This window comes from Passer montanus, unplaced genomic scaffold (genome assembly GCF_014805655.1).
Source record: "Passer montanus isolate IOZ18808 unplaced genomic scaffold, ASM1480565v1 scaffold38, whole genome shotgun sequence".
Lineage (NCBI taxonomy): Eukaryota > Metazoa > Chordata > Aves > Passeriformes > Passeridae > Passer > Passer montanus.
Genome location: NW_024368596.1, coordinates 4,095,740 through 4,121,880, shown reverse-complemented (window position 1 = coordinate 4,121,880; position 26,141 = coordinate 4,095,740). Strand labels below are relative to the sequence as shown.

At 39.5% G+C, this 26,141-nt stretch overlaps 1 protein-coding gene across 2 annotated transcripts in view; it reads right to left on the bottom strand.

Moving 5' to 3' along the window:
- The window catches only part of CHRDL1 (chordin like 1), a 38,343-nt gene that overhangs the window by 2,980 nt on the left and 9,222 nt on the right, over positions 1 to 26,141 (bottom strand). Inside the window, exons 5-11 of one of the 2 annotated variants that reach the window (XM_039717345.1) lie at positions 11,340 to 11,485; positions 10,487 to 10,580; positions 8,348 to 8,415; positions 7,456 to 7,630; positions 3,988 to 4,182; positions 2,108 to 2,275; positions 897 to 986 (exon numbers count right to left, since the gene is read on the bottom strand). In XM_039717345.1, the coding sequence (XP_039573279.1) occupies positions 897 to 986; positions 2,108 to 2,275; positions 3,988 to 4,182; positions 7,456 to 7,630; positions 8,348 to 8,415; positions 10,487 to 10,580; positions 11,340 to 11,485 (936 nt within the window). The remainder of the gene's footprint in view (positions 1 to 896; positions 987 to 2,107; positions 2,276 to 3,987; positions 4,183 to 7,455; positions 7,631 to 8,347; positions 8,416 to 10,486; positions 10,581 to 11,339; positions 11,486 to 26,141) is intronic. The other variant, XM_039717346.1, reaches the window with a different exon arrangement.

The window sequence follows — 26,141 nt, the reverse complement described above, 5'->3', positions numbered from 1 at the left end:
AAAATGTGATGGAAAATAATATTTCTGCACATTTATGATAGTGGTAATAGAAATGCTTCCTGTCCTGGTAACTAGAAAATACTGGCTATTAGAATACATCGCAGATAGCAATGACAAACTTATGGAAGACTGACAGCAAAAAACCAGGGAATTTTTAATATGAAAACATATCTGTATCTCAATAGGTCTGTAACAATTAAAATATATTATTTCTGGGAAAAAGACTTTTTAACTAGGAAAAAAGTGATAGAAAAAAATTCAAGTTGTAATACTAAAGAACAAGGAATTAAAAATGTCTATGTTCTATTTCAGTTAGCAAATTAGCTGAATTAGCAATTGTTAACTACTGTCATAATCCCAAACTGGATGAAATACAAAAACCAAACTAAATCAAGAGTGATAAAAGTAATACATGTCCTTTCATAAAACACATTTCAATAATGAAGGTGTTGTTAAGAACATAGGAAAGTAATCTTTCAAATAAAACATAAGTGCATGTAGAACCCCTTTAAAAATATCTGATTTTTTTCCCTTCTAAATTACTTTCTAAAACACTGGGGTAACTTGACATGTTACATAAATAAATCCAAATTCTGCAGCTGTGCTGACATTAGTCATATTTCAGACTTACGCTAGCATGGGCAGAAAAGATCCTATATTGTACTTTATCAAAACACAAGAGACTAAGACAGCATGTACATGAACGACTGTTATAGGTGTCTATATTTTAAATTGCTGTATTTTAATTACTTAAATCTCAGCTTATCAAATATTGTGATCATATACTAGAGGAAAATTCAGTGTATCCATTTGACTGAGATGAGTAACAGAGAATGTTTTTCATGGCTATGATTACATGGAGAGTAGAAACCTCAATAAGTCAGAATTTTACTTACTAAGGGTTGTCCTTGTTATCAACTTGAAGTAAGGAAGTCCTTCAAATTCTCTCTTGGACACTTTTTCAACATAGAAGTGATGCAGAATCCCTTCCATAAAGAAATGAGAAGTGCATGTTATTGGAAATGTGCCCACTGTTACAAACCTGGAGTGCTGTCCTGCCTTTCTGTAAAACTTTCAGTCTATTGCTTTTTTAATTCTGTTTCTCCATCCCTCTGGTTTTTTGCTATTCCCCCGTAAATCTTGTGAAACTGGAATAGCAGCGAGTTTGTGAGGGGTGTGAGAATTAGCCAATTCTTTTCCAAAACAGCTGAATCCTTCCTAATTATGAGTAAATGTGAGATTACAAGAGAAGCCAAAAGTCCAGTGTCTTGGAGAAAAACAGCATAATTCTGCAGTCAGATACCATTTTCAGCAAGCAGGCAACATGACTGTCAAATCATTATTAGGCTTTGTGGCTTTTTAACACAAAGTGTAGTTGTGAACCACCCAATGCTCTGTGATTTCTTTTCTGCTCCCACTTTGGCCTTGGCTTTCTCCTTTAAAGCATCTAGAGATGTATCATTTTCATGCAAAAGGGTGCACTGTGAGAGGGTTTCCTATGAGGATCATATGCTTTTTGCTTAAAGTAGGTAGAGATGATTTTATGATTTTTATGAGGTTGGAGGTAATTGTTATGACACTGAAAGTTCACAATTCGCAGTAGTGCTTGGGCTTCTGAAGCTGAATGCTTCTCTGTTTTGTTCTGATTTTACCACTTAGTCTAGTAAAAGATACTGTTTGCATCCTTAACACATTTTTTCCCATATCCTATATGTACCATCATGGGTGTATCATCTCTATGGCAGACAGGGCAGACCAATTTCAATGGAAAGCTCTTTGGTCCATCCTAAGTAAGAGCCTCCAGGCACTTGTTTCAAACCCTACTATCCATTTATCTGCAATAAATTACACAGAGTAATACTGAAAACCTGTTTGTTATTGTGCTTTTGCTCCCAAAGAAGGGAGCAAAGGAGTTAGCAGAACTTCAGCTTTGTGTGTTGCTAATGAGTTCTGTACAGAAAAACTCGAGTATGTTGGAAGTGGCTGTAAGAGTGGTATCCTAAAGAGCCAAAAGAACAGCAGTCTTAAAATGCCTGGATTTGTAAACTGTCCTGGGATTTTAATGGAAGATGATACAGTGTTTAAAGAAAGAACTTTCTCAACTCACCTTTTCTAATTGTCCACACATGTATTTCTATTTGAGGTGGCTTTTCAATCTCAATTGCAATTTTCCTGATGGTTTCTCCTTCCTCTGTGAAAATGGATTCATAGACAGGAAACGTCTCTTTCCCACAGAAGTAATCTTTGTTGTCAAAGGTTTGACTTGGCACATCTTCTGTTTAAAAAACAAAAAGGACAGAGCACATACTACAGCTACAATCAAGTCCTCCAGAATTTACTTGGCATCACTAGCCTACAATGGTTAGTTTGAAAGTAGAATGTTCATTTGTATGGCCACACAAATCCATCTCCAGCTGTTAACAGACACTTAACAGTGTTCTGCCAGATTCTGGTAGCCTGTCCATGGTGGCAAGACAGTATTTATACTTGTAATCCAGTTTCCTAAGGGAGTGAGCTGTGTACAACAATGTGGTCTAGGAGAGTCCTCACAAGTTTTGAACCTGTTGTCTACTTTTCAAGCATATTTGAAATTATGGGGTTTATTTGAAATTATGGGAAATCTCGGGGTAGTAAAAGAACTAAATGAAAATTGGTGGTTGGTTAGAGTGAAGAGACCCAAATTAATGTTTTGCTGAGGAAAAGACTCTATGAGGTTTGCATTTTGCTAGGCAGCAGCCACGTGGCCAGTGCAAGCCTGAGCCAGGCACAGCACACATTATCTCTTGCCCACCTGGTAAAGTTGTAGAGCATAAGTAGAAATTGTAATTATTCTGTTTGCAGTTGAAAGTTGGGCAGGAATATAAGAGAGATGATACAACTCAGAGGCTCAGACCACTTTTTGTGGAAACATCTAACAATTACATCTCCACATGTACAAGACAGACTGCAGGAAAAGGTTCAGCTTTCTTAAAAATGGGTACATAGGATCTCAGAAAACAAGGCAGTAACCTCCTTTTTGCCATCAATTTTTCTATTGAAGCCTGTTTCTATTGTTAGCCAGGCTTTGTTGGCTGCTCTTCCAATGAAATCTGTGGATCTCTGCTTCTCAAGTATCCAAAAGACTTAGATACACACCTCCTACCTGCCTACTGCCACTGCGTTGTGTTTTTTCCCAGTAAGCAAGACTAGCAGGAGATGGGAAGTGTGCATTCTACAAATGTTTCTGTATGTGGCTGAGCAACTCATTTCCTCAGAGCATTCTTGCCCAGTGCATCACCAAACAAACACAGAAATGGGTACATAAGGATACTGTTTAAAGGCACATAAGGGAACTGGACAGGCCTTTACCTTTTGTATTACATGAAACATGACTTTTCATTTGGCAAACCATCAGCAGAATCCTTTTAGGAGATTTTTCACTAGCTGAAAGCATTTATTTTAGTAATGTCTACATAAGTTTTATCATTAGTGCAGCATAGACACAATGCTAAATCTGTGATAAGTTAGTATTTATTTTAAGGATTAAGTTATGTAACTGACACCAATCAGAGTTATGAATCCTTCTGGTACATTTTAAAAAGCAGAAATGATGTTATCTCCATGTGGATTTTACAAGCTAGAAAATATTTGAAGGTTCTTTTTGGCACTGTGGTGGGAGAAAGGATGGGAGTTTTTTGGCAGCAATGAACTTTCTGTATACATTTCTGTAATACTCTCTTTGGAAATGAGCATCAGGAAGTTGTGTTAACAGCAGAGAGAAAGGCAGTGACTGCTAAGGACATGTGCCAGCAGCATGTCCCCTGTGTGAGGAGCAGCAGCAAGAGGAGAGGTGGCCAGGCAGCTCTGCCTGTCTCATGAGGCCTCTGCACACAGGCTGGAACATGGCACAGCTGCTGCTGTTCACATCAGAGCTTGTGATCAGGAGGCTTGAGCCAAGCCCTTTAGCATGCACAGCAAAAAGGTGGTCTGTGATCAACTTTGTTTTACCTGGACAGACTTTACAGCATTTTCCTTCTACTTTCTGAGGGTATTTGCAGGGATATTGTTCTGGACAGTGAATTTTCTTACATTCTTGTTTGGTGATGTTGCAGGTGCACAACACACACTCTACGACTCCAAAGGCCCGCAGATTGGGATGCCAAGATTCACCATGTGAGTATGTTTTGCCATTTGAAACACAAACTACAGAAGAAAAGAAAAAGAAGAAAATGTTCAGGTGGAAAAGGTATGTTCACTTGCTACCTGTCTATAAATATTAATTTGATTAATGCACATTGTTTAAAGTAGTGTCTCCATACATCATCTGTTAGCATCTCAGACCTGTTTCTCTGCTTTTTAACTTGTAGTTCCTTTATTTAAATTGAGTCTGAGCCCGTGCTCACCCTTTTCTGAGCAGTTTTTCCTTGATGCCAACTCTGCTGACGCTGATGTCCATTAGGTTTTGAGGAAAACAGTGAAGGTCAAGTGTCTGACTAGCTGCCACCCAGTTCATGCATTTCAGTTATGCATTAACCAGCTTAGAAAACTCACTCCTTCCCCTTGTATTCTCAGTTTACACACAGACCACAGCCTGCTACAATGGTTTTGGCTGCATTTGAATTAAATTTGGAGATGAGAGGTTCATGTCACTTGCTACTGAGTCATCTACACAGCTTCAGCCATTTGCTGAACATGGCCTTTGCAGCGAGAGCAATGCCATCAGCTGGCTGGGTCAGTGATACCTGAGCCTTTTATTCCTTGTACATGAGAGTTCTGCTACGTAGCACGCAGAACAAAGCACACAATACTTGCAAAATGAAGTTTAATTCCTTTGTGGAAATATATATGTTGATAGGTATATAAATTCATTTGGCTTTTGGAATCACAAGAAAACTTGAAAAGATTCATTAGGGACTGAAATTTTATTCCAAAAGCTTCTAAGAACTTCAGAATATTTATTCATCAGAGCCCCTGGGAGTCAGAGAAATACAGCTGACACAAAGAGAGTGGAAAAATCCATGCCTGGTAGAAGCCACTTTGGGTCACCCAGCAGTTGATGGGAATTAAATCACTTTACACCATGTTTCCATTTGTCCTATAAATCCTACTTCTTTCTTTTTAAATATTTTATAAACACAAAGAAAAATGCAAACTAATCCTAACAAGGTGAAAGAAAGGGCACTGCATGATTTCTAAAAGCAACAAAAGTGAAGCTGGGATATGTTGTAAATATTTCCAATTCTTCTAATATGCCATCATTTTTATTAATGTTTTTATTTGTAAAATATGTTCCTATTTTTCCTGTAACTTTCAAAAGCAATTTAAATTTTATCTGTAATCTCAAATTTATATCTAACTGGTAACAGATGTAACCAACTGGTTTATATATTCTAGTGAGTTAGAGATTTATGGGGAGTGTTTTTTGCAATGTCTTTCATGAGCTTATGCTATCATTTGGTTAGTAATTTTCTACTTTTTAACTCTTTTTTTTAAGACATGGGGTTTTTTTAGACATAGGAAACAGTTTTGTTTCTCAAATAAAAGTAAAGTTTTATATGTATACTAAGAACATGGGAGAAAGAAATGATAAATAAAAACCTGGTAAGTACTCAGCTGCTCAGCAGGCTTCTTACATGCTTAAATAGCATAATATTGCTAATTTGTATGCTTCCATGGACTTCTTTTCCCCCAGCCAGAGTTCTCCAGATCTTTTACGGACATAAATACTTCCCGAGTTCTCCCTGACAGAAGGGATAATACATGACATTGTATGGATACATACTCTCTGTCAAAAGACAGAGGGTTTTTTGACACAGAACAATTAAATAAATACTCTGAGGCAGCAGATGAAGACTCTAGTAGAAGCCAAATACTGGCAAATAACTTCTAGCTATCCTGTTTTTAGTGCTCTTCATGCTCAGAATGAGAAATCTGTATCCACACAACCACATAGTATTTGCACATCAGAAGAGTTGTGAGTTTGTTCTTTAACTTGTTGAAATGTGTCTCAAGGGACATGTGCATTAATTACTAAAACACTTGTTAATTGCACAGGAACAAAAGAAAACACATGGTCAGCATTCCTGTTTCCATCATGGGGATCTCTCAGACACTCTCCAGGCAGTGAGTGTCTGAAGTTATACTGCATCCAGAAATATGCTGCTCGTCTTTATGTCCTTTATTTGCTGAAACAAGTCAGTTAGAAACTGCTTTGATGATGTCTTCATGTGCAAATTACATGTCAAAGATATTGCACTGTGTGGAGATTCCTGCTCCTAGATTCACCATAAAACACTGGCATGATCTGAATGCTTTTTCATGCTTGTTCAGGTGGATAATAAAGATCCTATAGCCAACATTCCTTCTGTTAGTTAATACCTTAAAAGATTAGTTGGCCCTAACACAAGGGATTTTAACTCTTTGTGGTAGTTTCTAAGTATGCTGACTGGTATTTATGGATAGATGCTCTTCTGAGCATGTGTTTTTACAGTTATTTCTTTTATAGCTTCCTAGGCCTGTTACTGCAGACCTCTGTTCACAGAGGTACACCCCCTGTGGGAACTGAGCATTCCACCCTTTTACTGTATAAAACCTGCTGTCCCACTAACTGGTGAACTGGTATTTTCCCCTTGTTTTTGTCCTTCCTGTAGTGCATGAGGAATATGACTTAAATATGGTTTGCCACCTGGGCTTAAAATTCTGCTGTCCCCAAAATGTAGCATGTCCTATATTCTATTAGCAGAAGGCACTAGAAGTTTCTTTACAGTGAGAATCATTACATTGGTTAAATTTGCCTCTCTACAGCTCAGGCATCCAGTACAGGCTAACTGCCTACTCTGCCTCTTGTGTTAGTCACAGGGGAGGGAGACCATCCCTTGTATCCCACTGTCTCAGAAAACTTATTTAAGGTGGGGGAGGACAAGAGACTGTCTTTCATGAGAATAATTTGCTAACTCTTAGAGGCAGAAAACATCCTGATACTGTTGCAAAGCTTTATGATCTAAGATTTGCAGGGCAGTTGAAATATAAGCTGTTTGCAGCTATAAAAGTTACAAAATAGGAGAGAGTGTAAAGAAAATAGCCACAAACAATCTCCTCCAGGACAAGTCACTGTGTGAACAAGTTAGTGAATCTAAAGGCATTGTGGTGTCCTCTGTGGCACAAAGCACTGACTTCCCTGGCAGCCACCACATGAGCTCTCAGAATTATGGGGCCCAATCCCACAAAGTAACTCAGAGAGAAACAGTGCTTTTGCAGAGTGAAATGCAATGTTGTACATGTAGGCAGACCTGATCTCAGTCAAGAAGGAATTTCATATCCTCAAGAGATTATTTCTTTTGCCTCCCCGATTTGCATCAGATTTCTCAATACCAGTGGGAATTTTCAAGATTCTCCTGTATATTTTGAGAGGTCTTTTGAGCTCTAGGTGCCTGATTTCTGACCCAGAGCAACAGTGGAAGAAGTGCTTGTCTTTACCTCGTCCGTGCCTGTGCTTGTTGTTGATGACGATTTGTACGATTGTTCCGGAGGCCTGCTGGGGGTCTGGTAGGACTCCACGGTTACTCCTGGCACTGGGAAATCGTGGCATGTTGACTGCCTGCCTGGCAGAGCTGGCTGACAGGTCGTAATGGGAGCGATGGTAGGAGTGTCTCTGGAGACAGAAAGAGAGCAGGAGAGTCAACGTCTCATTCCAGTGAACAAGGGGTACGAGTAGGGAACCAGTACTGCTGGACTAAAAGTAGGTGTAGTAGTGCATAGCATGTTTTCTAGAGCAAAAACACTGCTTCTTTTCAGAGAATCATTTTCCAAACTGCCCATGAACCTGAAGGTTTCATATTACAGCCCTTATTTTATAGACATGATTCTTCCCGCTCACCCAAAGATCTGCTTGTTCATGTATTTAAGTAATGCACCCAATGCTTAAAAGCCCTTCAGATTCTCTTCAAATGCTGTTACAAAAATAATCTCTTGAGCAGTAAGTTGTTAATGAAATAATAATACTTTTACCACCAAAGACAGTGAAGCCCTGTACTGAATATATATGTGTGTATGTGAACTGGGAAGCAAGTATTTGCAATTATTATTTAAGAGCAATTCTTGCATAGCAAACTAGTACTGTCAAATTTTATTCTTACAGAGCATATACAGAAAAACACAAATCCAGAGACTTCAGGAGCTCTTGCTCCAATTCAGCATTATTCATGAATGCAGGTTGAGCGAAAGAAACGTGTTTTGGGCTAGATTCACAGAACCCGGAATGAGGCAGTAGGTATTCAGACCCATTATCATCCTTTTCTCTTTTTTCCCAATGTACTGCCATGCACAGCAGAGCACGAAAGTATGTCTTTAAACTGTAGGTCCCACTTACAGCTTCCCTGTTGGCTGGCTGCCGAAATATGTCTCCATCAGAATGTTCCCATGATAATTCTCCATCCCCTGTACATGAAGCAGAACACTATCCATTAGAGGAGTAACTGTGCAACACTTTGGGAGATACAGAGGGGAAAAGTCTCACCTAGCTTTACAGCTGTATTAGGGTCTAGTCAGTAGCAGAAGAATGAATATGAAAATCAGCAAATTTTGATAGTAATATACTTGGCCATGCAGGGAGCACAAACTGACTCACATTCTCCTCCCCATGAGCTGTGCTAGATCTTTGCAAATATTTTGTTTAGGTTTGCATTTCATAGAAAACACAGCGGCAAGATAAAAGAGCTTCTGGCGTATTGAAAAAGACAAGGTAGATTATGAGATAAATGATCATTTCACCATTTTCAAATAGGAGCATACATTAAAAAAAACCCTGGATCACTGCAGACAGTGGGTCGCCTCTAATGCATAATCTGATGTAATCTCACCTCTCCTATGGAAATGCTAATGAACTGGTTTCTCATTAGTGATTGTGTCTGAAGTCACCGACTTCTCCAGTGTAAGGCTGGTTTACTGCATAGCTATGTTTGATACTTTGTACTTTGAAAGTCAGATTGATTTTTGTAACTGGAAGAGGCTCGTTTCAGATACAGCTCAAATAACTACCTGGTAACCGACATCAGACAATTAACAAGGATTTACTTTAATTAACTGTCAGTGTATTACATTTAAAACAGTATGTCACTGTATTTCTTCCTGGGAACAGAACTATCACTTTGCTTGTTTGAGATCAGGTGGCTTCACAAGCAGTTTGCCTGGCAAAAAGTTTCAAGATTTGTAAAGATACTGTGGAGTAACATGGTAAAGCAGCAAAAAATCAGGAATAATCTCTGTGCAAAGAACTACAGAGACATCCTCATCCTTGTTCTGTCTGAGGTGATGTGTTCATGCAGCACAGAGCACTGCCCTCCTGAGAGATCAGCTCAGGTCCTCCATAGTGCCACACATAAGTTAATTACCACTGCATGGTCCCCAGAGCAAGCAGCTTTGTCACCCTGCTGCACTGACAGGACTACACAGCTTCTGTGCAGGACCTTGTTCCTTCAATTGCACAGGGCTCTCCCTGCATCCTGCTGCTTTATTAGCACTGATGCACTCTCAGGTACCTTCCTGCTGCCTCAGCCCTCCACTGCTCAGAGCTTTTGGTTCAGTTTGTTCACTCACACAACTCCTCAGGTCAGGGACTGAGGGACTACGCTGGTTTGTGTTTCACAGCTCTTGCACCATAGGGAAAATTATACAACCAACTAGATAATGCTCCTTATTTTTACCATACAATAGTACTGAGTTCAAACAAGCAGAATATCAAAAGAATGAAGCAGCACAAAGGTGCAAGCAGGGGAGATTTTCAAAGCATCCTGGCACCACTGATATTTTGAGTGGCACTTCTGAAAAGCACAGGTACCTTTAAGAGCTTATCTGCATCTTTGAGAACAGGCCATAGATGCTTAGATACCCTGGAAGTGGTGGTTCAAGTGCCATAATACTAATAGTGAGGTAAAATACATTTAGAAATTCTCAGACATCTAGGGCTTTTAAACAGACAGTTAGGTTTAGACATTCAGAGAGGCTAGGAAGGCCTCTACAATCAAGTGTCCTGTGGGTACAAGATCTAAAATGCAATTGCTAGTAAAATACTGAAGTCACCTGAATATTGTCTGACACCTAATTTAATTTGGAGTAATTGCCCTTGCCTCTGAATTGAAATTCTAGTGTCTTGCACAACTTGAGTAGGTCTGCTAACTTGTCAGACAGAAGCTCATCTTTTATTACAAAGCTTCTCTACCCACAGTAATGGCAGCTACTTCAGTACATCATTCGAAGCCTTGATTTACCTCATTAGGGGGATGCAACTTTATCATCAGAGCATTCTCAGCTTGTTTCAATTTAGGAAAACAAAGGTAGCAATGTTACCTTGCTGGCACTCACACAGTAATTTCCCAACATGCATTGGATTGTAATTACATGGGAAACTTGCAGACAGTGTCCTGAGTGACAGTGCTAGTGACAGACAAGGCTCTGAAAGGGGAAGGAGTAAATTCAGAGCCTTTCCTTCTGTGACTGGGCTTGAACGTACCTCTGCAAACTGGACAGCAGGACTCCGGAACAGAAACTGGGAAAGAGCAAGTTAATTTGGGACAAGTCTTCAATCCACAGTACACATTTCCTTCCTGCCAGTAAAACAAAAAAGGGAATTTAGAAGAAGTTGTTGATTGTCTGGTACTGTACGTTCTTTTTTTTAATGGACATGCTTAAATCTGTGTTTACATAAATGCCACTCTATGCAAAAAGCAGAATATTAGATTAGAACAGTCTGTTCAGTACTTGGCCTATGAAATTATTAGTTCAATGAAGAATATGATGATGATTTTATGAGAGGAAGTAGAGAGCTGCCAGTAGTTGATACTGAAGAGCTGGCTGGATTGAGAGAGATGTTTTGGTTCAGACACGCTCTGAAGAGTCAATGGGTGACTGCTCAAATATACTGGATTTGAATTGTGACATCCCAGGAATGGCTCTGTGGTCCAGTGCCAGCTCAATGCTGTCCCCTCCCAGCCTTGGGGCTCTTTACTTATCAGCTCAGTCTAAATTAAATCAGTCATTGGTTTAGTGCTATATTTTCCAGTTAAGTCAAAGGGAAATATTCTATATATGCTAAGCAGCAATATTTTACCTGCTGCCTGTGCACTGTAAGCTCAGTCACAGGAGAGGCAGGGTATGCACTGTGCATTGTGTTTAAGATGTCATCTGGCATTTATTTACCAGGTACTGCACACTCTCACCAGCTCTGAGCACTCTCTCATGAGTTTCATCATTAATTCTCAATTCCCAGCCTTTGCTATGCATTGCTTATATTTCAGTGTCATATCTGCTAGAAGGGAGAACTGGAGCATAGACAGAGCAGGGATCTGTCAAATCGTGTTACTTACTGAGCAGCTGCACTGGGCACACTGGTTTGCTTGCCTGTTTTGGAAAAGCCCCTCAGCCACAAACATTTCTCCATGGTGGTAGGTGGTGCCATTGTATTCACAGGATTTCCCGGTGATTTTGCTGCTTACTGAGAAAAGGGAGTCTTCTGGAAGCAAGGGGAAAGGAACATTTCATGCAAATGTTCTTGAAAATTCACGATGTCATAAATACAGAGGAGGCAAAACTTCCCTTCTCCTTCATTTCTCTTTATTATGGAAGGACAAATGCTGCAAAGTACAAGTGATATGCTACTTGCTGAACTCTGGTAAATGACACTTTCAGGTGACTGTCCCAGTCAATCCCAGGATGCTGATTACCAACTGCAATGCCAGCACTAATGGCCCTGTCTCAGGCTGCAGTGTTTTCCCTTGTTCTGCAGCATTTGGTATTAGGACAGAGGGGTGTGGTGATGTGCCTACTTGCTACATGCACATGGCTCTTTCATGCTTTCATGTAAAAGGCATTAGGTACTGCATGCACACAGAATCCCACTATCAATAGCACTGTTCTAGCAGAGTTTCCCCTTTCTTTGTATTGGGTACTGATATATATATATATATATTTTAATTATTTCTAGTATTATAGCCCACTGAGAATTTAATTGCAGGTTACCAAGTTGTGCCACAGTGCATGGATGATTCCCTACTATCCACAGGCACAAACCTTTAGATAGAGGAGCAGCAGTGGTGATGATGATGGGACTGCCAAGGGAGAGCTGTGTGCTGAATGTTTGTTCCTAGTGGCTTTCACAATTCATTGCTGCTGCTGTTTTCAAAACAGGTAAAACTTGTCAAAGGCAGATGCTAAAAGCTAACCATAAGTTGATTTTTTTCTCTGACATGCACTCTCATTTTAATGTCAGATGTGCAGATGAGGGAACTTTGTTTGCAGAATTCAGTCCATATGACAAAGTGCACAATATGGCAGTGTCAATTAAAAAAACCCTCCTGCTTCAACTCAGTATCATAAGGAGTTCTGCACCACATGGGCTAAATGCTTTTCTAAGACATAAAGCTATCCATACCTTATGCTAAAACATCCCCCAGAGTGTTTAGCTATTAGCAGTTGATAAACTGTGCAAAGGGAGTACACTTTACCCATGAAATGTGAGTTACTTGACACTGCTTGGGCAGTGAACCTGGCACTACATATTTATATTCACATGAATTTAGCATCTCAGTATGGGAAAAGATATTTCAAACAAGGGCTCTGTGGAAGTAACAACGGAGTGTTTGTTCTCTGGAGCCCAAATCACAGCAAATTTCTAGGAATGCAGCTGAAATTTCAGTCAGTGGGTTTGGGCTTTCACGTAAAAGAAACCTGAATATTCAGGTTTTTCTACAGTCCCTTTCATTACCTATCAGATAAACCTGGAGATATTTTTCTGTGAAACCATGACACCACAGAATGTACATTTTTCAGCTGCGAGCTCAAGTGAAAAAGCAGTTTTCTGCTGGTACACACTGCCATTAAACAGTCATTTAGTTTTCCATAAAAGCATACACTAATTACATTGGCCCATCAAATAGTAATACTTTAAATGCCAAATGTCAGATCTGTCTGTGGAACATACATGTACTACAGTGTTTGAGAGTGCAAAGTCCATGGGGTCAGCAAAGTCCATTCTGTAGGAGACTGGCAGAAGTCAGCTAGCCAGGGTTCCTTGCCTGACATTTCATTGCCTGACACACTTGGTATTTGCACTTCCCCAGCTGAAGTTGGATTCATCATTATATCAAAGCAATCAAGAGTGTCGAATGACACCTTTCCAAAATCTTATAAAGAGTACAGAGCCCTGACAACATCTGTGTTTGGCACAGAAATGCATTGCTTTTGGCACTTGCTGTATGGTTTGCTACTAATGCACAGTCTGGAATGGCAAGATGTATGCTCTAATTAAGACAGCCTTCGAAAGTCATCAGCAGAAGATTCAATTGACAAATTCAGCTACTATTTATGCACAAATATTGGAAAACATGGATAAAGAGGCACTTTTCAGGACTGTGATGCCTCCCAAAACTTAAATCTCTTTCTTGGGTTTTCTGAGAGTCATCTCATGGAAAGCAGGAGGAAAGACTGACAAACCTTTAGTTATCTCCTCGCCCCCTGAGCAACTGGAAGAGCAGAAGACTGGAAAGAAATTCAAATAGAAGGAGAAATGAAAGGATAACACAGATGATCCTTGACTGGAGACAAGGCCCTGTTCACACAGCCTCTGCAGGACATTGCTGTGCCCATGTGGGAGGCCTGTCCAAAAGCAGGGTGTGGCTTGTGCTCTGACATTTTGCTAAGACCAATACCTGAATGACTCACTGCGACTCTTCAGAGTGTTGGATGGAGAGAGTAAATTTTACTGCAGATTTACCTTGGTATATGCCACATCACTCAGTTCTGTAGGAAATCACCAGATGCCCTTAAAATGTGGCTTCTAAATAAGGAAGGAGGACAGTGCAACTTTTATTGCTTGGAAAATGATGGCAGAGAGAATTGCATTAGGTAATTGTGTTCATCTATGTTTCTTTTAATCGATCACAGAGGTGGGCCTGTGACAACTACATCATTACATGCAGCCCAAAACACATGTACAGCTGCCTGTCTGGAATTTAGGATGAAATTCTACGGCTATTTTAAACCAGAGAATCACAGGATCACCAAGGTTGGAAAGGACCATTAAGACAGTCAAGTCCAATTTTCAACTCAATACCACCACCATGTTCACCACTAAACCATGTTCTCAAGTGCCATATCCACATGTTTTTTGAACACTTCCAGGGATGAGGATGCCACCACTTCCCTGGGCAGTCTGTTCCAATGCTTCACAACCCTGTCTGTCAAAACATTCTAAACATAGCTCAGGTAAACCTGCCCTGATGCAACTTGAGGCCATTTCCTCTCATCCTGTCACTTGTTACTGACACCCACCTCACTACAACCTCCTTTCAGGGAAATGAAGTCTTATTTGATTAAATAATTGTAAGAAAAGTCAGTTTCAATTACAGGATATAAGACCATGATTTAAGTCCTATGCACAGACCTGTCCATATGGTCATTTATCCCATTAAGTGACTGGACATATTTCATTATTGCACAGAGTCAGGTCTTATAAAGTCTTCAGATCAAGACCACATTACTTGTTATGGCAAAAAAATATATACAGTCATATATTGGAGATGGCATATTGAAGAGAACTGATCCTCTCCAAACACAGCATTTGCCTGGAGCTGCAAGGAAGATTTGTTTATTTTTTGTATCCAAATATAATTTCTGTCTGGTGCAGTTTCTCTCTGCCTAACTTTGCTGGTGTGTGACTGATTTTCTTCAACTCAGACTTGGTTTCTTTTCTAATGCTTTTTAAATCATGGCTAATTAGAGGAGTTCAGACTCCCCCATGTATCATATTCTCCTGTAGAATGTGAAATTAGAGTCACTGTGGATTGTTTTAGTAAGTGCCACATTTGAGCTTTGAAAAATTTTGTCATTAATGCTGATATCAGCATGCATTATTCTGTGCTTTAGAAAAGACAGGTTAGAAGCAGATTAATTAACTGCAAATATACTGCATTGCTCAAAGCTCTATTTGTAAACCTTGCTTCCTAATCAGGACTGTTCCCAAAGCTTTATCTGGCATTTTAATGGTGCTGACTAACATTGCTTTAATTAGCTGCTTCTGTAAAGTACCAGGCAAACCATCTGTGTGAATCCATTTAATTAACTGGGTTCAATATAAGGGGTTTTTCCTGGCATTCTTAGCATGTCAGTGGAAGCAACATCCAGTGTATAGGGTAAAGATGTTATAACATTAATTGTAAAGGAAATATCTCTGTTTCTGTGGTTGGCATTTACTCTGTAAGGGCTCAGACTTCTATACAGAAGTTGAGAGGTCTCAACTTCTCAAATATATATTTGCCTACAATTTTAGTGTGATCAAGATAAGACCATGAGTCTGCAATATGGATAGCAGTGATTTATCACCATCATTAGCATCAGGTGATGGCAGGAGCCAAGATGTACAAGCTGGGCTTCACATGACCTGATATCAATTTCAATTTATCCTGTAAGTAACTTTAGAGGTTAAATCTGGCTGAAGAAATACTTCAGATTTTACAAGCAGACAACAGAATACAACTGTATCAAAAATTGATTAACTTCAAACCAATTATTTTTTAAAAAGCAACTGGAGACTACAGTGGCTATGCCTGAATACTTTTATTCAAACATTCCTCTCTTCCAAACATGGGATTCTGTCCAGCTTCTTTTGTCTGCCTGGGCTGTTTTTCACTGATGTCCCATACATACAAGGTAAATTCCAGGCTCGATGAAGCCAATAGAAAGGTTTCCTTCAGGATTCAGCCAACATATGTGCTTGAATGCTGCTTTTCTGAGATTGATGCTTGTACTGTGAGGAACTGTTGATCTATACAAACAGGATTTGTATCAACTAAGATCTGTAGTACAACTTGATGTGAAAGTCAACTATGAACTAGAAGTGCATACAGGTATAGTTCACAGATTTCATAAACTGTGCTTCATTTGACAGAGCATGCAAAGAAACAGTATGGCAAAAATTTGGCATGAAGGGATGCTACCTCAGTGTGAACTGCAGCACCAGTGCTTTCCTGATAATCTGACAAAACAGTGTTAGATATGAATTTCATAAACCACAGAAAATTTCTGCAAATTTTCTGGTTCAATGGAACCTGCTCCAACCACATATTTTTTCATGGAAGCCTGTCTGGGTTCCTGATGCTCTGCCCATACTTGAGGTGTCCAAGGGCTAAGGTTTGAGGAAAGAGTCAAAAATGTACACATACCCAACTTTCCAGTCTTCTGGGAGAAACAGATGCTCTATCACATGGATCACAGTCAGTTTTGGAAACACCATCTTTCAACTTTTTATGTTTACAATTCTATTCCTTCCTGGATTGTTATAAAAACTTGGTCCTGAGATGCTTTACCCTTACTTGGATATAAAGCAGAAGAGCATCAGTTATTTGCTACTAATCCCTTGAATAGCTTAGACAAATTCCATGGGCAGTTCCTGATGTTTAAAACATTGGTAACTTCTGCAAAAGTATTTATGTGCAGAGTGAAAAGCATTAACCAGCTATGAGCAATCTAACCTTTTGGGAAATGGGAGATTACTTTTTTGAGGAATGGCTTTAGGATCCAGGCCTTACTACAATCAATTAAGTGCTGAACTTGGATCCATCTGGATAAAGACAAGAATTACAGGTATAATTACTATTTAGGACACACCTAACAAACTCGGAAAACACCTTAGAATCAGTCATGGCATGGTAATCAGTGAAGTGTTTATGATGTGACATCTGAAAGACAAAAAAATCAGCTGCTTTTGGGCACTCCTTGCCATTGGGGACAAGGAGACATCTTGGCTTTGTGACATTCCCTGTGCTTAGCTGTACTGACTGCAGCCAGTGGCAGCTTGAAGTGAGTGTCCTCCTGAAATGGATTCTGCACTCATTGGCCAATGAAGGCACAAGCAAAGCTCCTGCCACTCCCAACCCTCTGCAGGGTCTGCTGGGACCCTGCACAGCACCTCAGCAAGGTCTGTGGGGTTTTACTGCATCTCTGTGAGGTGCTTGCTCCTACATTATTCTGTCCGTTTGTGTTAGCACTTAACACTCTCACTATTGCTTATTTTAGTATCAGAACATCTGGCAAAGAACATTTTTTAAAAATCCTACAGACTCTTGGCTTGCTGACTTAGAAACTATTTTTAAACTGCAACATTCAGAATCACCTAGTGTCATTTAATGAAAAAGATATGCTTTTAGTGTCCAGCAGAAAGGCTGGGTGCCCAGCCTGGCTTGGGTTTTACAGTTTGTCTATTTTATTAACCACCCTTATAAAAACAATCTAGTGCTAAACAATATGAAATTAATCACAAGGTCTAATGCCTTAAGAAACTTACCATACTGGGAACTGTTTTGCAGATAGTCTGTTGGGTTTTTTTTAAAGCAGACAGATGATAGATTATGAATTTGAATACAGAGAGGATTTTATGAAACATGTTTTCTGAATCAACACAGAGCATAAGCATGTACAGACCAAGAGACTGAGGATTGTTTTGGAACCATATTCAGTAGAGAAGCAATTGGATTCTGCTGTAACTCTGGGACAACTGTTTGCACTGACATCCCTTCTGCACATTTCCTGGTATTCCCAGTGAGTTCTGCTACTTAATGTACACAATTGCAAGTGTCAGTTTAGTTTCAAGAGGGACTCCAGAGCTCTCTGGGCTGTATCCTGGTGCAGGAAACTGTCCTTGGACACAAGCTGACCAGTGATCTCACATGCTGCTTTCTGTACCCCTCAAGTAGTAACAGCATCATGCAAAGCTCCATTACTTTCCTTGTAACTTAAAATTTGACTAAGAATTGTAGGTTACCCATTCAGAGGCCACACATAAAGAGCAATCATGAAATAAAACACAATTCTTGGAAATGTGCAGATCACAAGCATTTCTAATGCCAGAGGGGAACAGGAGTTGACTATCAAAGTACTTCTTCCTATTTTGCATATTGAAAATTCTGTGAAACCTGAATCAGCTCAGGCACACAGTGCCCAACACAAGTGGGCAGTACTTTCATTACCTGACATCTGCTTTTGGAAGACTCTTGACTCAGGGAGGAGTTACCCAAAAGTCTCTTAAAAATATATAGTTAATTCTCCTCTTTCATGGAATCTGGGATTTTTCCCTAGAAACAAACTATTCTGTAGGGTAATGTACACATATAAAGATATAGGGATTATTTTTGTGTGCTAAGTCTCTTAGTGGTTTCATAGCAGTGTTAAAGGCTGACAAAATAGGCTTCATGCTCCCCTGCAAAAGATTAATTCTAGGAGGCCCCAAAATACTGAAGTAGTCTGGAATAAGAGTAATGGGATAACATATTCATGTGCAGAATCTGAATGGCAAATGCATTCAAACTGAAAGAGAGTTAGTTTAGATTAGATATTAGGAAGAAATTAATTTCTGTGGGGGTGATAAAGCCCTGGCACAGGTTGCCCAGAGAAGCTGTGGCTGCCCCATCCCTGGGACTGTTCACGGTCAGGCTGGACAGATCTTTGTGCAGCCTGGTCTAGTGGAAGGTGTCCCTGCCCATGGCAGGGGGCTAGAAGACCTTTAAGGTTCCTTCTAACCCAAACCATTCTATGTTTCTATGAATTTACTTGTCTTGTTACTTTTGATTGCAGACAGTTGAAACATGCTTGGATCCTCTGCCACCCTGATGTACAAGAGGAAAACAAAGAGTAAATCAAAGGACTTCAAAATTCACTTTGTAAGGGGATCAGGGCTAAACTCCTCTCTCCACCTTTTAAAATGCTATGTGCCTCTTCTGGTTGCTGGAACAGCACTTTGACAGCTAGATAAGCATGTAAAGATGTGAACAGTTGTTGAGCTGCTCAGATTAACAATGTCTGAATTAGCCTTTTTCTACCTAAGGAATCAGAGCTCTGAAAAAGTGGTAATGAGTCCTGTGACTTCTTCAGCCAAAGCTCTTCCCAGTCCTGGAGAAATCTAAGTGCTAGTGACATTCCAAGTAAAAGATAAAGAAGCCTGCCTCCAGGCAAAAATCCTCTGTGTTAGGCTGTTCCCTCTCCTAAACACAAGACAACAAAATATGGTTATTGTATATAAGGAACAGCTATTCAGTATGAGACATATTTGGAATGGAGGTATAAATATGTGTTTATAATCTGATCCTTACAAATTCAAAACAGAGCAGCCTAAGACTTAAAAGAGGTGAGGGAAGCATCCTGCAGAGATTATGCAGCTTGCTAGGAGAGTGACAGTGACATTTTAATCATAGTTATGTTGAATAAATCTGGGGAAACTCTGTTGATTGAACTAACCTTGATGTTATGTGTGCAAACCAAACTGTATTTTTAAAATATTATTTTTAAAAAGATCCTTATGTGTATATGGAAAAAATATCACATAAATTATATTCTTCTGTGTTTATGCAGTGCATTTCATGCAGAAATAATAGTACTTTATATAACACAGAGCACTTGCCTATTTTCCTGCAGTTCCAGTGAAACTAAGGTACAGTAAGAACAGTAGGTTTGCTTTGTACTCAGAGATCCAATTAATGTTTGTCTGCTGACCCATTTGTACCAGAAAGGCCAGTGCAAAGAAGCAGATAGCGGGAAGCATGGATTTCCTCATTCTGCCACTGTGGTTTACATCCCCAAAAAGACCTTCAGTGCAGGAAATGTTCCATGACCATATTTTGGCCACTTGGGTATGAGGTGCTGTGCTGGGGCTACTTGGTGAGAGGGGCCAAATGCAGAGGTGCTAAATAAAAAGAGTGTAGATGGGGAATCTCTGTCATACAGGCAGTGAGGGACATTGTGGAACACAAGTTTCATGGTGACTTGGGATAAAATGTGCTCCATTTTTTCCAGAAATTTTCCTATCTACCAAACTTTCCTCAGTATCTGTAAAAGCCTCCTGCATACCTTTGCCTTGGAAAGGCAGGAAACCTGTCAGCACCTTTAACTCAGTTCTACATATTCCAGACTTGCCCCTAGTGCAGCTTCAGGGCTGGATATCTAAACTGAGCCCAGAGAGCCAGCAGCACGTGGGGGAATAAACTACTATTGCAAATTGACTGTTTCAAGGTCAAAACCACTACCTGCTGAAAGGAGATTTTTTTACAGTGATAAAAATTTTTTTACCACTGTCACATCAAGTAGGGTAAAACACAAATATTCCAGAGCTACTTCATCACCAGAACTAAGTCCTGATTGATCATCTCTTGAAAATACAGGAACGTCAGCAGAGAAAACCTGTTACACTGTTTCAGTGCAGGGTTAGCTTCTAGGGGTCAGCTAGGATTATTTTAAACAACCTTTGTGGCTGGAGGTCCTTGGGGAATTGCAGCACAGCATATGAGACCAAATGGATTTCTTTCCTATGAAAAATTCTTTTGCCTAATTTCTTCCCTCTGCTTTTGTTTCCACTCTACACGAATGTGTCACCTCAAGGTCTGATCTGAAGTCCATTGAACTAAATAGATTTGGAGCCTGGCCCAAACACCTACTCTGTGTGGCACAGCAAAAAGGCAGTTTCCCCTTTCATCTTCTGTCTCATATTTCTACCATATTCCTTAGTATTTCTAGAGAGAAGGACTATATCATAGTCAGTAACTGCATCTGTTCTCATAGAAGACTGAGTCCAAAAACGATCAAAGTTAATAGAAATCTGTTGATTGACTACAGTAGAAGGTAGATCAAGCCTCAGTCCATGTGCATTTAGCTTTTTCCCTCAGTCATACATCACAATCCAAATTATTACAAATCTGTTTTGTAAATTTGTAATATTACAAATTAAAATGATGTGTTCAGGTTCTTTTAAAAAACAACCAAAGCTGTGCAATGATGTTGTCTTTCAAGTAGTGGCAGAGGCTGATAATAAATGTGGATGGAAAAGTTGTTCACTATCCAAAAACTGCAAACACCAGCTCTAAATAAAATCCATATGTTCCTCTTGGAGATGCAGGTGTCAACGATATTAAGCCACAAAATGCTTTACATTAAAATAACTTTAAGGACCAGGTTAAGCTCTAAAAACTCCAGGGTAATTTGGAGTTAATCACCACAGCTACTCTTTAATATGGTCAGACTGTAGAAAGTGTATGAAATTCATTGCTTGAAGGAACTAGTAGCACCTTATCTAGACACTATGAACTTCTATCCAGATTCAAGACAAAGATGTCATTTCAGTTTAAACATTCAAAAGGCTGTTGCTTGTGTTTTAGTTCTCTAAGGCTAAAGTCAAGCTCTTCACATCATTCTAATATATTTTCCGCAGCTTAATTTCCTGTGTTTTCTTTTATAGTTGCATAAAAAATTGCCTATCAATTGCCCAGCAACTCTAAAGGGCTCATAAAACACTTTCTACGTTGCTCTAGTTTAATTCCTGCTCTCAAGTTAAAATACTATATGAATCCACCAATCTCTCTGCCACTGAGGAAACAAATTAAATGAAGCTTTGGTGCATTCTGAATCCTCTCTGAAGTCTCTTTGAAGGTCTTCAAAGTTATCTTGGAAAAATTCTGAGCAGCTTATCCTATCCTATCATGTCAGTCCAAAGAATTGAAGTTCTGTCATCCATGTGGGAAGATACGTATTTTTTCACATACATTTTGGATGCTGATATACAGATAGATTTTTTAAAAAATTTATGGTCAAAAAAGCAGAATGGAAACAAGCAATAACCTCAATCTGGCTGTGATAGCAAACATTCCTTGTGAAGGTAATGACAAAGGCAAACCACAAACCAAATAAAATTATCTAAGCACATATCAGTAAGAAAAAATTAGACATCTCCCTGGAATGCCTATACCATTATATTTCTAAACCAAATTTACTTTCAAATAAAAATTAGTTTTAACTATCTGACAACTACCCATTGTTAGGACTCTTGGTGGGGTTAGGTGGTAGCAAGAAGAGTTGCATAGAGAATGGAAGAGCTGGGCACAGTATTCCTTCCTCCATCCCAAAAATGTTCATGAATGGAAGGGTAAGAAGACTACAACTGAGGAGCCTGGGAGCTCTGGTGTGTGAGGTGGGTAGAACCCAAAGCTTCTTCACCAAATGGTTTAATGCATGTGCATTCTGCAATGGAAAAATCACACCACCAGAGCATTCCAACAGCCAGGGTTGAAGATTTTGGTTGTAATTCAGTGCAAGATGTGTTGCACTACACACATGTTCTGTATTTACTTACAAAATGTCTGTCAGGTCAGCAGGTGCTGTACATGCCCTGCATCTTTCAATCTGAGTCTTTGTCTACACTGCAGAGTGCAGGCTGTCACCTGGGCTAGCTCAGTTACGGGCTGAAGGTAGCACTCAGCTCATGGCACATTTTTTTCTGCTTCTTCAGTGAGTTTTGCAGTGCAGTGAGTTCTGCACTGTCCAGGATCTAAAATAGACAGTTCAAAGATTCAGGTATTACTGGGCCATGCTGCAGTCTACCATGCAGACAGAGCCTCACTCATTTTTAGGTGATGTTCTCAGCCCACTGTTGTGAGATACCTCATCTGGTACATCTTTAGACCAGCTATGTATATAGGTGACCCCTGGCATTTCTTTATCTAAAAAGGAACAAAAGTACTTCAGAAAAGTGGTTTGAATTTGATAAAGAAAAACCATAGTACCAAAGGAGCTTAAACTTGAACATGTCAGCAATACTGAATGTTCTTGGAAGGCAGTGTGTTTAGTCGGGACAGCAAACTTAGAAAACACTGGAGCCAGATGGCTGATTCATACATCAGCATGCAGCCTTATCTGCTGAGCAATCAAACCAGCAAGTGGAATGTGGAAACCTTTTCTGAATCCTGCAATTGTGAACTTTTGCTTCTGATGGAAGCTTTTCTTAGGTTTACATATTTGATCTTTAATTAGACTCTAAATACTTTGATTTATAATTGTTGAATGTAGAAATTATACAATCTACAATAAATGTTTCAGCTTTAAAGGCACTATCCATAGAAATGCCATAAAAGACAGCCACAGCTAAATGCTCAAAGAACTTGTACATGAAATTTATTTTCATGACAGGAGGCAGAAGCTCTGAAGTCCACTCTAGGTCAAGAGCTGATCCAGATCTGAGAATGATGGTGAATTCTCTCCCTGACTACAAATCCCCTCTCTTCTGATGATGTCTGGAGCATCCTGAGGTGGAGGAAGGAGATCAAGCTCAGAAGCATGTGATGTCCTTTGAGTCTCACTATTGTGTAAAAGAGTCGCAATTCCTGTGACCCTAGGTTTTTGGTTACATATGTGTGGTGATAAGAAGAACACAGTTCAGATGGTAAAATACTTTTCAGAGCTGCAAAAGGAAAGAATATCTAGATCTGTATAGGAAACAAGGTCTGGATTTTGCCAATGCTAGAAAGAATACATTTTAAAAAGGAAAGGTTAGCAGGGAATCTGTGGTAGAAGCTGGTGAACCACTGATGGAAGAAGAAGATGCTTCATAACATATGTCTGAAAACTACTTAAGACTCATGATGTCTGGTGCCAGGGAGACAGGATACAAACACTGCATCTCTTTGTGTCAGTGAGTCCAGTGTCACTATGGATGCAGAAGACATTAATTCCAAGGGGAGAGCAGTGCCAACTTTTCTGAAAGGAATCCTTTCAACAACTCCTTCACTTAGGTAGCTAAGAAGTTCAATGTCCAATGAAAGATGCTGCCTCCTGGCATTACCTCTGCTTCATTAAATAAAGAGACAGTGATTTGTGCAGTTACACTCTACAAGGCCTGCAGAGAGGCAAGAGAAGAGCCCCAGGTCACTCTGACTAGCATTACTCATTTCTGTAATGCACCTTGAGAAATGGAGGGGAAACATATGTGACAGAATATAACAAGCATTTAGGAGAGAAATTCACATGGATGGCCAATGGCCAGACTTTTCACACATTCTATTAAAAAATAACCAGGAAAACCAGAGAAGTGAATGTCCTGCATATCATGGGATGTTGCACAAAAGACATTGTACACTGACACATAGGAATGGAAAGTTGGCACAAGATCTGCAAGAATGCTTGAGATAGCTATTCAGATCAGGCATGAACAATTACCACTGGAGATAGAGCACCAAACATTATACACATAATCACTACAGAAAGCAGAATGTAAATAACCCCTGAAATCACAGGAAACTCCTGGTTCTCTTTCACCCAACATTGTTACAGATTACATCAGGGGGAAAACAGACCTTAGTGGAACTCACATTTTTAATGAGATAGTGTACAGTTAGCAATGTACTGGCCCATCATTTGTAGCAGATTGATTAAAAATAGATTTTATGAACAGCTAAGAGAAGATAATAGATCACAATTCAAGAAAGGCTCATTCTGATAATTTTCCACTTATCAGTTTAAACAGGGAGTACAAAATTTCAGCTGATGACTATGAATAGGAAGAACTTAACTTGGTAAAATGGATATGAAAGTTTACATGGGGCCTTATTCTTCCTTACTAGATCATTGTAGAATGTTTTAAAATCTTCATAGGTATCATGACATTTACAAGCTCATGAACAAAAAAAAAGCCAAAACAGTTCATTGCCAAGGAACACTTGAAGCAAAACCAATCAATCTAGAAGCATTTATGTTTCTATAGTAAATACAATACAGAGATACTAAAAATAATAGAAAAAGTTTGTGATTGCAAATGCCAATTTTTGAGTAGATTTCTGTGATTTAACTTAAACTGTCAAAAAGTAAGCGTCCAGTTTTCTTGTGTTCCCTCAATAATCAATACTCATTGGAGAGTGACAGGTATCTCCAGGGAAAAAAGTCTTCTCATTCTGGTGACAGGATGAATCACCCTCATGTTTCCAACAGCTGTAAAGGGTATCTAGATTATTGTCTTCCCAACTGAAGCTTAGATTAACTGGGAAAACAGACCAGATTTTGGGCACACCAGCACACCAGTCCTTCTTTTGATCTGGAAACAAAAGAGGGGTTTGTGTTCCCAGCACCTTACTATTTTACTAAGTTCTAGTTTGCCAAAGAAAGCATTTTGCCTTAGAAATTTTCTTTCTTACATAGTAGACCTTTACAGAGAAAACTCTAATGGATGTTTTAAGAAAATTCCACTGGATGTTCCAACTCCAAAGAGTTGTATTTAAAGTTGAAGGGGCTCAATCTCATCCTAAGACACAACAGCAGCATCACAGCATCAGATGAGTTATAAGCTCAAAATGGTTCTTCCTTGTCACTGGTTAAAACAAGGATTCTAGATACCTAGATCAGATATTGGTGCACATATCTGATAGAGAGAGTAAATAATTGTCAGGGCAGATGAATCCAAGCCAAATGTGATGTGTGGATACCATTGTATGGTATGTGGATACCATTTATTATCCAGTAAGTGCAGTGAACAATCAATCCCACCTGAACAGCACCCTTCCTGAGCACTCATGTCCCTCTGCCCTTGTGCACTTACTGCCTCCTGCTGACAGGTTGTGCTCAGGGAACAGCTCAGGGAACAACAATTAAACTCCGGAGAAAGCCAAATAAAACCCCTTTCTATGATGCTGCATGAATACTCTTTTATAAATGGAAATGTGGGGTGCCACTAAGACAGGCATTTAGGGAAAAGCCCAGTCAAATCTCCCAGCCGTTAGGCCATGTCGGGAATGCTGGAGCAGGCTCGTGAAAGATCCTGCTTAGTCTCTTTCATACAGTGGCTCTTAATAATGAGCATATAATAAATGTACAGTCTGGAGAATTTACTATACAGTATCCAATTGGATTTATATAGTCATAAACTGCTACAGCACTGCTTCTATGATTTACAACAGTCTCTGCTAATTATGAAGCTATGCCTGGACCTGAGATGTAAAAGGTAAACGTTACCAGACTGGTTGTACAGTGACACTATACAAATGCACACTTGCCAGAGCAATTTTGAATTGCTTGTTAACAGACAGACATTGCAAATAACCATATATTTTGGTCTGCTCTTATGAAAAGCACCAAAACCAGGAACCTAGGAAGTTTGTGGGATGGTGTTTTATTGTGATTGAGTTTAGAGGTAAGGAGTCTGGAATGGACAGTCAATGAAAGGACTGCTGCTTTTTGCCTGGATTGTAGGGGATTGGACTTGGTAGGTTACCTGATCTCTTCACAAATCTATTCTTCTGATTTCCTAAACAGAAAACACCACTGGAAATACTGTAACTTACTGTAGGACAAGCCCCTCATTACCTAAATGG